This window comes from Squalius cephalus (genome assembly GCF_949319135.1).
Source record: "Squalius cephalus genome assembly, chromosome: 4".
NCBI lineage: Eukaryota > Metazoa > Chordata > Actinopteri > Cypriniformes > Leuciscidae > Squalius > Squalius cephalus.
Genome location: NC_137125.1, coordinates 53740603 through 53755052, shown reverse-complemented (window position 1 = coordinate 53755052; position 14450 = coordinate 53740603). Strand labels below are relative to the sequence as shown.

The window sequence follows — 14450 nt, the reverse complement described above, 5'->3', positions numbered from 1 at the left end:
AGGTAACTTTTGATATGAAACTAAGTCTCAGCTTCAACCGAGGAAAGACGTTCGTAAAACAATAATTACAATTACAATATATAAAAACACCAATAAGGGTATTAAATAGTTAAATTATATAAGGTCTTATTAGAATCATATTCCACCACACACTTTAAGTCACACTTTGGTTCCCTCTAGTGCAGTGCCAGTTTTCCATCCGCCCACTACAGATCATGCAGATGACATCTCAATGTAATTAAACAGCACATATCCCATCCCATAAACAAACTAAAAAAGGCAAGATGTTATCCTTTGAGCCACAGAGTTTGTAATGTCATATCAGTGTTTATTTCATTTCAGTTTAACTACAGCAACAATTTCAAACAGCAGATTCAAATTCAGAACTCCAAGATTAGTTCGACAAGTTTCATTTCCTAAGACAGGGATTTTTTTTATATGATAAACTATTCATCTAAACTAGACTAAAGTAAGCCTGGTCCATTATTTATGAAGATCCAGACTTTAAAGCTCTTATTGGGATTCTAACCAAGAACTCACTGACTGGCAAGCGATGAATGAGGTTCGAGTTTGTTCAGTTAGGTTGATATCTTTTTTTAGTTTAGCGACAACATAAATAAAGAACAATACTATTTAATATAAATAATAGTGGGATTCGAAATCAGGACTCCATGATTGAAATGTAACAGAGCGAATCCATTCCATAACATGATTTTAGTGGTTTCTTACATATTTTGGTAACACTTTTCAATAAGGTTCATTAGTTAACATGAACTAAGAATGAACAATACTTCTTCAGCATTTATTAATCTCAGTTCATATTAATTCCAACATTTACTAATATGTAATTAAAATCAAAGGTTGTATGTTTACATTAGTTAATGCACTGTGAACAAACATGAACAAACAATGAACAGCTATATTTTTATTAACAAAGATTAATACATGCTGTAACAAATGTATTGCTCATTGTTAGTCCATGTTAGTTAACTAATGAACCTTATTGTAAAGTGTTACCCATATTTTTTATGTCATGTCCCAGAACTATTAACACACATTAACAATAACACAAATCAGTATAATTTATTTGGTTTCTAGACATCATTCAATGACTAAATGTGGGCAACACGTAACCAAAAAAACAAAAACACGTTACATTACAACAACAACAACAACAACATTTGTGTGAAAACACAGCTTCACATCATGAAATAATTCTCATTCAGGTAATGAGTACTTATATCAGACATCTGCAGTTTTTAATATATTTTATGTCTTCTGAATAGGCTTTAAGAAAGCAAACTAAACACCGTGTTTGTGTGGGAACTCAGTCGTGTCAAAGTGACCCGCATTCTCAAAGTGTCTAGAGAAAGCAGGTCAGGACTAAATATATCCTTCAGGACATGCAATAACAAACTCAGTCTGAGTCTCGCAGCGCTGCGTGGAGCATGACATTTCTTCTGATTATCGGTTATCATAAACTGTCAGAACAGAGTTACACGCGAGTTTTATAATCCATCTGCATGACTGAAGTTCTCTGAAGTTTGTTCGTGTGTCTGACCTCTGAAACACTATGGACTACATGGAACAAATGGATGACGATCCGCTCATTGAGTTTGCTATTCAAATGAGCCTCCAAGATGCTTGCAGTTTGTCTGTTTTGAATGAACCACTAAGGTACAGTACGCACAAACATCGTCCATGCTCAGCATTTATTAATTTCAAACATATCCCAAACACATTTAATTGTCTCATGCAGCACTTTAGAATCAGCCAGTGATGAAAACCTCAAGATTTTATCTGCTATATATCAAGGTACTTCATATGTGTGGCCTTTTATCTGATCATCAATGCTCTGATTAGGCAATGGCTTGATATTCCGCATGTGCCGTAATATTATCCAGGTGATGTGTTGGCATTAAGGAAACTGCACAAGTACAGCGATGCCTTTAAGGAAAGAGACAGCAGAGGTTGGCTTCCGATGCACAGAGCGTCTGTCCAGCCGGATGCCCATGTGTTGGACCTCGTCCTTCTGGGTGAGCAGATGCAATGTGCCTGTGTTAAAGGGGTAGTTCACCCAGAAATGAAAATGACCCCATGATTTACTCGCCCTCAAGTCATCCTAGGTGTATATGACTTTCTTCTTTCAGACGAATACAGTCGGAGTTATATTAAAAAATGTCCTGGCTCTTCCAAGCTTTATAATGGCAGTGAATGGCCGTATATTTTTTGAAGTCCATCAAAGAGCATCCATCCATGATAAAAGTGCTCCACACTGCTCTGGGGGGTTAATAAAGGCCTTCTGAAGCGAAGCGATGCGTTCGTGTGAGAAAAATATCCATATTTAAAACTTTATCGACTAAAATAACTAGCAGACGGAAGACTTTCATCGATTTACAGCAAAAGAGTAACACTTGACCTTGACACACGACGTAATGACGAACGCGGAAGTGCAGAGGATAGAGCAAAACAAAACACCGGTCATAAATTAAAAGTCTAAAACAAGAATTTTTAAAGAGAAATGTGGGAGGAGCTTGAGTTTGTTACCCACACCCTGTTTGCTTGAATCGCGAGAAGCGTCAAAGCTTTCGCTACTCCTACGTCATACATGCATCAAGTGTTACTCTTTTGTCATAAGTCGACTTATGTAGGCCGTCTGCTAGTTATTTTAGTTGATAAAGGTTTAAATATGGATATTTTTCTCACACAAACGCATCGCTTCACTTCAGAAGGCCTTTATTAACCCCCCAGAGCAGTGTGGAGCACTTTTATCATGGATAGATGCACTTTTATCATGGATAGATGCACTTTTATCATGGATAGATGCACTTTTATCATGGATAGATGCACGATAAATGCACTTTTATCATGGATAGATGCACTTTTATCATGGATAGATGCACTTTTATCATGGATAGATGCACTTTTATGGACTTCAAAAAATATACGGCCATTCACTGCCATTATAAAGCTTGGAAGAGCCAGGACATTTTTTAATATAACTCCGACTGTATTCGTCTGAAAGAAGAAAGTCATATACACCTAGGATGGCTTGAGGGTGAGTAAATCATAGGGTAAATACATTTTTTGGGTGAACTATCCCTTTAAAGTACAAACAATTATTGTGATAAGCTAATAAAGCAGTGGTCCCGATATATACACGTGTCCTGGACAGCCTCCTATGAGCTGAGCATGGAGGAGCTGACGGCCGATGGAGACACCGCTCTGACTCTGGCTTCTCAAGCGGGACGTGTGGAGAACGTGAAGGTTCTTCTCCAACACGGAGCATCTCCACACAACACGAACAGCAAGAATGAGACTCCACTTCTCCTGGGTAACAGCAAAATAACACAAATAAGTCTCGCTCTCTAACAAGCAATTTAGCAGATTTCATTTTAGACTACATTAATTAAAAAATAATTTCACTTTACCAATTGAAGAAATTAAAGATTTTTAAAATTCACCCCAAATCCAAACAACAACAAAACTGGCATTAACAAAACAGATTTGTTTTTAGGGTCTTTAATTTTTTGCATTGTAAACATTATTTTCATGACAATTCTTAATTGAGTATCTTTTCTTAAATGTAGTGTGATTCCCAATGTAATAGTGATTTATCTATCTATTGATCTATCATCTATCTATCTATCTATCTATCGATCGATGTAGTATCTATCTATTATCTATCTATCATCTATCTATCGATGTAGTATCTATCTATTATCTATCTATCATCTATCTATCTATCTATCTATCGATCGATGTAGTATCTATCTATTATCTATCTATCATCTATCTATCGATGTAGTATCTATCTATTATCTATCTATCGATGTAGTATCTATCCATCCATCCATCCATCCATCCAGTATCTATCTATCTATCTATCGATGTAGTATCTATCTATCCATCTATCTATGCATCTATCCATCTATCTATCTATCGATGTAGTATCTATCAATCCATCTATCTATCTATTGATCTAATATCTATCTACCTATTGATCTAGTATCTATTCATCTATCTATCTATCTATCTATCTATCTATCTATCTATCTATCTATCTATCTATGCATCCATCCATCCATCCATCCATCTCTATTGATCTAGTATCTATCCATCTATCAATCCATCTATCTATCTATCTATTGATCTAATATCTATCCATCTATCTACCTATTGATCTAGTATCTATTCATCTATCATCTATCTATCTATTCATCTATCATCTATCTATCTATCTATCCATCCATCCATCCATCCATCCATCCATCCATCCATCCATCCATCCATCCATCCATCCATCCATCCATCCATCCATCCATCCATCCATCCATCCATCCATCCATCCATCCATCCATCTCTATTGATCTAGTATCTATTTATCTATCTATCCATTTATCTATCCATTACAGTAGACTACTGAGAATTGGGATAAATGTTTATCTCGAAAATAATGTCACTGCAAAAAAAGTTCCTAACATATTAAATAAATATAATGGAACTTTATAACATTTCAATAATATGATAAGATAAACTAGTCTTCACATTAGTCTCACTGGCTTGTGCAAGAAAGTGTACTGTGGATTTGTACATTTGTGCATACTGAACACGTGGCGTAAAGTGGCTGTTTCTGCTTTTGCATTAGTTACTTCTTATGGATCATAATCCCAAGTCTCCCTTTGCAGCCGTGAGGTCAAACTCTTATGATATGGTTCATGCACTCCTAACGGGAGGAGCCGTCGTGGAGCAGGTGTGTTTGAAGAAGTGGACGGTTATGCATGAGGCAGCGAAGGTGGGCTGCGAGGACATCCTGATGCTGTTGCTGAGACACGGGGGGGAGGTGATGGGACGGGACGGGCACGGGGTCACACCGCTGGGCGTCGCTGCAGAGTACGGGCATCCCCAAATACTGGCAATCCTCATCCAACATGGTGAGTCTGACCACGAGTCAACTCCACATCCGTCCATGAAGTGCTAGGCTTAAATGATAAAGAGCATTAATTAATTAGACTTAAATGTTACTTACAGCTGATTCAACAAATTAATCATCATCCAGGGAATTATCATTTCATCGGTGTGCAAACTTAGCAATACTGTTTCCTCACTTAGTAAATTAGTTACAGCTAAAAAAATCTGTAAATTTTTGTTCACTATATTTTAGATTTTCAATACTGTCCGAATGAATCTTTTTCATTTCATTTCATTTCATTTCATTTTTTATTTTGTTTCGAACATATTACAAATAGACAAAGAAAATACAATATAACATATATAAGTTGTAAACAAAGCAACAAAACAAAACAAAACAAAACAAACAAAAGTATTTATCCACAATATTTGAATAAATAACTAATGTGTTCGAAAAGGAGCAGGAGGAAGCCAAAGCTTATTACTTCCCACCCCTAATTTCAATGCTCATAATTACTTAAACACTTATTTACACCATTTCTTTACAAACCTAAACCAAACACCCCAAAAACAATGAAAACAGAAACACAACAGCCAAACATAATAATTTACTGTGCAGCCCAGCACATTATAATCACCTGTCCCTTTACAGTCTGTATAATATCCCCGCCCAACATTACCTATCTTCATCCCTGTATCCTTTTATAAGCATGTTTCTATACAATATTTTAAACTTATATATATTTGTACTGTTTTTTAGCTCCAACTCCAAACCATTCCACAAACTCACACCACATACCGTTATGCACATGCTTTTCATATTTGTTCTGACTTTTAATTTTTTGAAGTTATACTCCCCTCTTAAGTTATACCCACCCTGCCTATCCATAAACATTTTTTGCATATTTCCTGGAACTAAATTATTTCTTGCTTTGTACAAAATTTGAGCAGTCTTAAATTTAACCAAATCAATGAACTTTAATATATGTGATTTAAAAAACAATAGATTGGTATGTTCAAGGTGTCCTGTATTATTAATGATTCTTATAGCTTTTTTTTTTTTTTTTTTTTTTTTTTGCAAAATGAATCACTCTCCTGATTAGTTCAAAAGAGTGATTCATTCGCAAATCTGGCATAGCTAATTCTGATTCCAAACAGCGGACAGAAAACATACATGACATGATTGCTAAAAAATATTATTTTATCAGTAATATTTTAGTAAAAAAGGGTCTCACAATGTATAAAACAGTGAGTTACACTTTATTTTACAGCACGTATACTTTCAGTAGTTACATAAGAAAGTACTGGTAATATAAGGTTAGATTAAGGTGTAGGTTCAGGGTTAGTACCTAATTATGACAAAGTTATTATAATTGCTATAATAAGTTAATGTACACGTGGAACAGGACTGTAAAATAAAGTGCAGTGACACTTTTTACAGTGTCCTTGTTACATGTTACATGTACTTACTTACCTAATCCTATCCTAACCTATAAGTACATGTTGTTAATTAATATTACTCAGTACTTAAATATATAATTACACTGTAATAATGAAACCTTAAAATAAAGGGTTACACTTTATTTTAAGGTGTCATTGTTACAGTGTAATTATACATTTAAATACTGAGTAATATTAAGCAACTACATGTACTTACTATAGGGTTAGGGTTTGGTTAAGGGTTAGTTGCATGTAGTTATGGATAATTTACTGTTAATACTATGGTAAGTACATGTAACATATGTAACAAGGACACTGTAAAATAAAGTGTTACCAAATAAAGTGCTACCTAGTTAAACAATATGTTTTTTGCAGTAATAAAATAATTTCTCTTATCATGCACACTGAGAAAACAAGGCATTTGCAGATTGATTCCCCCATAAATGAACTCATTTGCTTTCTCCTCTAGGAGGCGACGCCACCACACAAGCGTCGAACGGAGATAGTGTGTTATATGACGCCGCGGGCTCTGGGAACCTGGACTGTATTAATCTGCTCTTACAACACGGTGCCAGTCCTAATGTAGCCAGTCTTTGCTCTCAACTGCCAATTCACCGTGCAGCCTATGAAGGGCACTACCTGTGAGAGCATGCCGAATCAATCAGACAAACTTCAACATGCCATGATAAAAACACTGTGTGTGTCTTCAGGGTTTGAAATTAACTTTTTCACTCACCGGCCAATTTGGCAACAAAATTAAGTTACCGGCCATTCAGAACTTCTAATAGCCAAAAAAAAAGAAAAAAAAAGAAGAAGAAATAAGCCTATATATGAAGTGCCATCTGAAATTTTCTCCTAGAATGATCATTTTTATCAAGCTCGTATATTTAAGTTCAGTAATTTCACTTAAATGGCAATGAAAATTACCTATTAATTGTCATTTAAGTGAAATTACTGAACTTAAATATACAAGCTTGATAAAAATTATCATTCTAGAAGAAAATTTCAGATGGCACTTAGAGGCTTTTGCATCTGAACTCTTCATATACAGTGCCCTCCACAATTATTGAACCCCCTGGTAAATATGATCAAAATTGGCTGTAAAAAATAAATCTGCATCGATTATCCTTGTGATCTTTCATTCAAAAAATGTGCAAAATTCTAACCTTTCATTGAAGTAAAAGAATTGAAAGTGGGGGGAAATCACATTATGAAATAAATGTTTTTCTCCAAAACATGTTGGCCACAATTATTGAACCCCTAGAATTTTTTACGAGTAAAATATCTCTGAAGTGTATTCCCATTAATATTTACCTTTTTTTAGCACACCAGGGCGACTAGGAACATGAAACTGTCCAGCTATGACTTCGTGTTTCACAGAAGTTTAAATATGAGGAAACACAAAGGCCAAATCCCCTTAATCATCCATCACAATGAGTAAAACCACAGAATATAGTTCTGATGCGTAGCAAAAGATTGTTGAGCATCACAAACTAGAAAGTGGCTGTAAGACAATAGCTAAAGAATTGAAAATCCCCATTTTGACCATCAGGGCAATAATTAAGAAGTTATAACCAACTAAAGATGTTATGAATCTGCCAGGAAAAGGACGTGTGTCTATACTGTCTTAATGCACGGCGAGTATGAAAGTTTGAGTGGCCAAAGACTCTCCAAGGATCACAGATGGAGAATTGCAGAGATTAGTTGAGTCTTAGGGTCAGAAAGCCTAAAAAAAAAATTATCAAACAACCCCTACATCCCCACATGTTGTTTGGGAGGGTTTAAAAAAAACCCTCCTCGCTCATCCAAAAACAAATTCCAGCAAATGTAATTGTCAGACACGACTGGATCTTCAAACCGCACAGGGTTCTGTGGTCAGATGAGACTAAAACAGAGCTTTTTGGCAGCAAACACACTAGATGGGTTTGGTGAACACAAGGATAAAAAGTACCCCATGTGTACAATTTAATATACCATTGGATCTTTAATGTTGTGGGCATATTTTTCTGCTGGAGGTCCTGGACTTCTTGTTCAGATACATGGCATTGTGGATTCTATCAAATATCAACAGATAAAAAATCAAAACCTGACGCCTTCTGCTAGAAATCTTATAATATGCCGTGGTTGGATCTTCCATCAGGACAACGATCCAAAACAAACATCAAAATCAAAACAAAAATTTGTTGTGGAGCACAAAATGAAGCTTCTGCCATGACCATCCCAGTTCCCTGACCTGATGAGTGGGCTGAACTGAAGAGGAGAAGCACCAACATGGATCTGGGAATCTGAAGGATCTGGAGAGATTCTGTATTGAGGAATGGTCTCTGATCTCTTGTCAGTTATTCTCCAAACTCATCAGGCATTATAGAAGAAGACTCAGAGCTGTTATCTTAGCAAAAGGAGATTGCAAAAAGTATTTAATAAAAGGGGTTCAATAATTGTGGCCAAAGTGTTTTGGAGAAAAACATTTATTTCATAATGTGATTTCCCCCCACTTTCAATTCTTTTACTTCAATGAAAGGTTAGAATTTTGCACATTTTTTGAATGAAAGATCACAAGGATAATCGATGCAGATTTATTTTTTACAGCCAATTTTGATCATATTTACCAGGGGGTTCAATAATTGTGGAGGGCACTGTATATATAAAACTATTTGGATTTCATACATTCATTTCTCATTCAAACAAAATCATCCAGCATCCCCTCCCATCCACATCACCAAAAATGTGTTTTAGGTGGACAGATCAATACAGTACAAAGAACTTAAAAAAAAAATGTAGGATGTTGGAAAATAACCAAATGCTGTTAACCAAATGCTTTTTAATCTTTGCTTTTGCTTCAATGCAAATGAACAAGCGCAGCGTTATTTGTTGCGTAGTGTTGTATGTTCAAGCAAGCCAGATATGACCAGATTCTGCACAATACTCTATATTTAATATATCATGATGACCCACGAGTTGAGTAGGAGAGAGCAGGGCACAACGTAACACGGGGCTAGTTGTAACACACTTGTTTTAAATACTTCCACACATGCTAGCATGACGAAACCTGGTGTATTTACTAGATGCCATATCAACACTATATAGAGAAAAAAATGTGCCAAAATGTAACATTTTTTGGAAGATATCCATAGACATTTATTAAACCATAGCAAAAGTTAATTTCTTAAAGGAGTCATGACCTAGTATTACCTTGGATACCTACTGCTGTATTATAGTCTTTCAGGCCCTTCTAAAAAAGAAAAGTGAAAAAAAAATAAACACAGAGCTCCTCAGACCCTTATTTCTGAAGGCATTATTGTCTCGCGAGATCTGATGCGATATTTTGGCTGTCGTGGACAGTCATTTTAATAATGCAAATGAGGGGCGCGTTGATTGGTGGCAGGAAGGAGGGGGTTGACACCGCAGGTGACGCTTTAGCATATCATTCCAAAATGACATCATGGCGCAAATTATGAATGAACCCGACCTGGCCGCGACCGGCTTCCCGGCCAGTGTATAAGTATGAGGCGCCGTTTAGGGCTTAAATCAAACTTCATTCACGCACACATATATGAAACACGCTTGCATACATACTAAGTAGTCACACATACATGTATATGAACTCTCCACGCACATACTCATATGAGACGCGAGCACGCACGCACACGCACACACACACACACACACACACACACACAAACTAGACGGCGCCTCATATATAAGCGTTAGGCAATCAATATACAATAGCCGAATTCATGATGATCTCAGTCATTTGTTGTTTGCAAAGTAACGTTAGCAGCCATTCCCCATGTTTACCTCGAAGCTAATACTCCCGCTAGCATACAATAGCCGCATTAGCAGTTAGCTGCTGTTTGTTACACAGAGTAGAGCAATAAAAACACATTCTTACTGTTTCAATTGCAGGCAAGTGTCTGATTGTTGAAAATGGCCCCTTTTTCCCGAGCTTCGATGCCAACTTCGCCTAATATTGCCTCAAATTTGTGAAGGATTCCGGCGTAAAATGTTTAGTTAGCACAGACGCATAACGTTAAGCCAGTGGGAAGGGTTGTAGGAACCGCGTCATTAAAAATGAATTTAATCCACTGGTCCCTGACAGCTTGGTCCGTTCTTGGGAGAGAAAACACATTTACATGTTGATTCTGGCAGTCAACAACAGAGCAACTCAGTGTGCACTACGTTTCTGCTTCTTTCTCGACTGAATATGAGGGGAGGAGGGGCGCCAGGGCGCACTTCCTGCGGCAGGTCTGCGGTGTCCATATATGGTATATCCTGCCCCGTCATGACGTCAAGTCGGAGCTGAAATCAAAATCTCGTATTTGAGTGCGCGTGCACGCGCGCTGGTTTATGAACCCTGGGGTAAACGAACGCTTCACTTTTAAATATCGGCTTCCCGGCCAGTGTATAATCGTTAGGCAATCATAACATACATTGATTCTCGTGGAAAAGTGAAAATTGCAGGTCATGACTCCTTTAAGTTAATTTTTCATCTCTATTTTTTGTGTTTATTTAAAATGAGACAAATCTGATATTATTTTAATCTCCAATGTGTTATTAAACGGTTGCTATAGTTCTTTAATGCTTCGGAAGACACTAGCCGGGTTTAAATCCCAGTTGTGCAGGCGGGGCATGTTGTCACACTGCGTTATAATGTGCCCCTATTAGAAATATGCTATTATATTCTATAGTTTTATTAATTCTATTGAGAAACCGTGAGAAAAAGGTGAATAAAGACTGAGAGTCAATGTTCAGAAATTACTAATTAATTTGTTTTGAACTATGTTGTATAGCTGTGCTTTCCTGTGTTCGTAGTCAAAACTCAAAAATGAGTTTATATTTAATTATTAAAAAAAGGCATTATTTTATATGAAAAAGTTAATAATTGTATTTTATTGAGAAAATATTTTAGTTTGTCTTGTATATATTTTTTTATTAGATCAGATAACATTTTAAGCTGTCATATGGTTATGTTACAATGTACCCCACCCTATGGGGCATGTTGTCACATTTCACTTCCATTCTTTCGGGGTATATCAAGAAAAAAGTATACACTGTATTAATAAAACAAAAACACATAATTGTACTAGACGTGTGAAATTAATGTGGGGAAAAATAAATACTCTGAACCATAAGTAGATTTATACAGACTGAGAAAGTCAAAAAGTGTTACTTAGTGCCCCGCTCTCCTCTATTTGCGCTAAATCTGCGCAGATTTGGCTTACGCGAACCTTCCCAGCAAAGTGAATAACATAGGTAGCTAACACACCAAACTGGCTAGTGATTTGACAGCGACAGTTGATTTTTACCCGCAATTGGTGGGTGTTAACTTCTAACCCTGTGTGTCTCTTTAAACTGGCAGGGCTTTGAGGACCTTCATTCCCATCACCACTAGCAGGGCCATTCGTCTGTCTGGCATGAGTCCGGTTCATTCTGCGGCGGACGGAGGCCACGCTGACTGTCTCGAGCTGCTCATCAAAAACAACTTTGACGTCAACTCAATCTTAGTCTGCCATATTTCAGAAAACTACGGTGACATGAGGAAGACCCCACTGTACTTCGCCATCTGTAATGCAGACGTCACCTGCACTGAGATGCTTCTGAAAGCGGGAGCCAAACCGGACCTGGACCCTCTGCACGGTCTTCTGGTGGCGGTCAGAGCTGGGAAACACGAGCTGGTGCGACTGCTTCTCGCTTATGGAGCGAACGTCAACTGTGTCTTCTCTGTCGTCAGTGACACTGTATTCCCCACGGCGCTGCAATACTGCCTCAAAGATGACATGATGCTGCGTCTGCTCCTCAACAACGGTTACAATGCAGAAAGCTGCTTCGAGTGTCATCATGACAGCCCTGTAATGACATACACATGGAGAGAGTTTCAGAGCCGGACATGCCAAATCAAGAGCGCCGCAAACAAAGTGACCGTAAGCATCATATTCGCTGGATAGAAAGCAATGGATGCACTAAACAATTGCACCAATTATGCATGCATCAAAACCTGCGTCTTACTCACTAACCACCTGAAAACCAGCTTATCCAGACCCTACTTGTGCTGGTAAAGCCATTTAAAACACCTCATATCTGCATATAGTTGGTTTATTAATAGAATGCATTGCTGCAATTAATTTTGCACTGTTACTTAAAAGGAAAAAAAATGTATGTGCATTTTATTGTGATCAATGCAACAATAGGTTGCAATTTATTCTTAGGGTGTGTTCACACTTGGCATGTTTGGTTGGAGTAAACCGAACTCTGGTGCGATTTGCTCTTTTAGTGCGGTTCATTTTAATAAGTGTGAACGCTGCCATCCAACAAGCGGACCGAGACCGTACCGCTGAAAAGATGAGTCTCGATCCACTTCCAAACAAACTCTGGTGCGGTTCGAATTAAAATATAAACCCAAGACATAATGAACACATGTAAACGGACCAAAAACAAGACATGGCGTCACAAGATGCGACCAAAATACCATCATATGTAGGCTACGCACACCCTGGTAATCCAGAGTTCTCGCGAGAGCACAAGTTGAATTTGCTCAGCGAGTTACTCTGGTGTCGAGTAATGATGCTCATTAAATATGCCCCTCGATCTGAGCTGCACCAATCACATCGGGTTATCTGATATAGGCGGGCCAGAGGCGAGATGATGACAGCGCTGTGACGTCGAAGTCATTAGTAAACATTGCAAGATGGCTATGGATGAACACCAGTTGTTTGAAACGGCTTTGGCCGCTACAATGAACGAGTTAGACTTGGCTTTTTATCTAAAAGAGGAACAGAAGATGCCGCTTGAATGCCAACCGGATACGGTAAGTGTATAATCTACCAGTTGTCTCCGCTAGTGTATGGGGTTTGTTGTGATTGGTCGTAGTGTTATCCAATTGCGTGCAGTGAGATTTTCAAATGCATGCTTGGTGCCGCCCCTCGAGCTGGCCGATTTTCATTAGTCGACGCCAGACCATTAATCTTTTAGATTTAGGTCTGGATTTCCAGGCTAGGCTACGCACATACAGCGAGTGCATTTAGCCCAGAACACATCATTGTTCTGGATGCTCGATAAGTTCCGTCGTGAAATATACATCATAAAAGACGACCAATCAGGTTGCGAACATATCCCTTTGCCTTTAGGTTCGGTGTTAAAATGCCAATGTGAATGCTAAACAGACTCGGACTAAATGGGTGTTTTTAGTCCGGACCAAACAAACTAAACTAAGTGTGAACACGCTTAGTGAAGTCATATCAAGAGCAAAGTGACTGTAAGCATCATATTTGGGGTCTAGAAACCAATGATCTGGATTCACTAAAATAGCACTATCAGCATGCATTGTTTCATTTTTTTTAAAGAGATGTGCATTATTGCATCTTATTGTGATCACTGCAACAAGTTGCAATTCATCCTCAGTGAATTCCCCCAAATATTCAAATTCTGTATTTACATGTGGCCTAATTATGCACTCTGTCCTGTGTTTTCAAGTTTTGCGAGTTCATTAGCGTGTCGTGGATGGCACACTTGGCTGGGAAGGTGGTGCAGACACTCCTGGATTACGTGAATCACGTGCACATCTGCTCTAAACTGCTATGCATTCTGGAGAAACAGGAGGAGTGGCCCAACATCTGCGACTCCCTCAGTAAGCTGTTCACCATTCATGTCTTTACAAACCTGTATGAAACACAAAAGATAACTATTTTTTAATGTCTGTTTGGTGCTAGGGAACCCACAGCCTCTGAAACACCAGGCCAGGTTAGTTATCAGGAGACATATGACACTGAGAAGACTGAATGACCCAGAGTTCATGAGCACCGTTACTTTCCCCCCGACACTGAAGAACTTCCTGCTCTACAAAGAATATGATGTCTATGGGCGAATGGATGAACACTAGATATATATGTGTTTATGTATTTTATTCCAATTTGTTTTATTTATCAGTTTGTTTCAAAACAATATCATTGTGAATGTATCATTTCATTGCTCACAAAAGATGAGAGCATGTGCAGGTCAAATTTCAACCTGAAACCATAATAATAAATAAATATAGTAATGAGAATGTGTTTGATTTTACAATTAAAATGTTTTTTGTGTGTGTTTTTTTTCCTAATTATAGG

The 14450-nt window shown here is 37.7% G+C and overlaps 1 protein-coding gene across 1 annotated transcript; it reads left to right on the top strand.

Annotated features, from left to right (window-relative positions):
* The first annotated feature begins 1325 nt into the window (after positions 1–1325).
* Positions 1326–14430, top strand: asb15b (ankyrin repeat and SOCS box containing 15b). Its single transcript, XM_079870096.1, has 9 exons — positions 1326–1677; positions 1760–1815; positions 1905–2036; positions 3176–3334; positions 4689–4934; positions 6821–6992; positions 11711–12272; positions 13822–13975; positions 14058–14430. Exons 1-9 carry the CDS (start codon positions 1574–1576, stop codon positions 14225–14227), a joined length of 1755 nt encoding a protein of 584 aa, XP_079726222.1. The 5' UTR covers positions 1326–1573; the 3' UTR covers positions 14228–14430.
* Positions 14431–14450: the final 20 nt, after the last annotated feature.

Coding starts and splice junctions, on each gene's coding strand:
- asb15b (XM_079870096.1), top strand. CDS start 1,574: ATGGACTACATGGAACAAATGGATGACGATCCGCTCATTGAGTTTGCT. Junction 1,816..1,904: donor TTTATCTGCTATATATCAAG/GTACTTCATATG, acceptor AATATTATCCAG/GTGATGTGTTGGCATTAAGG. Junction 4,935..6,820: donor GGCAATCCTCATCCAACATG/GTGAGTCTGACC, acceptor TTTCTCCTCTAG/GAGGCGACGCCACCACACAA.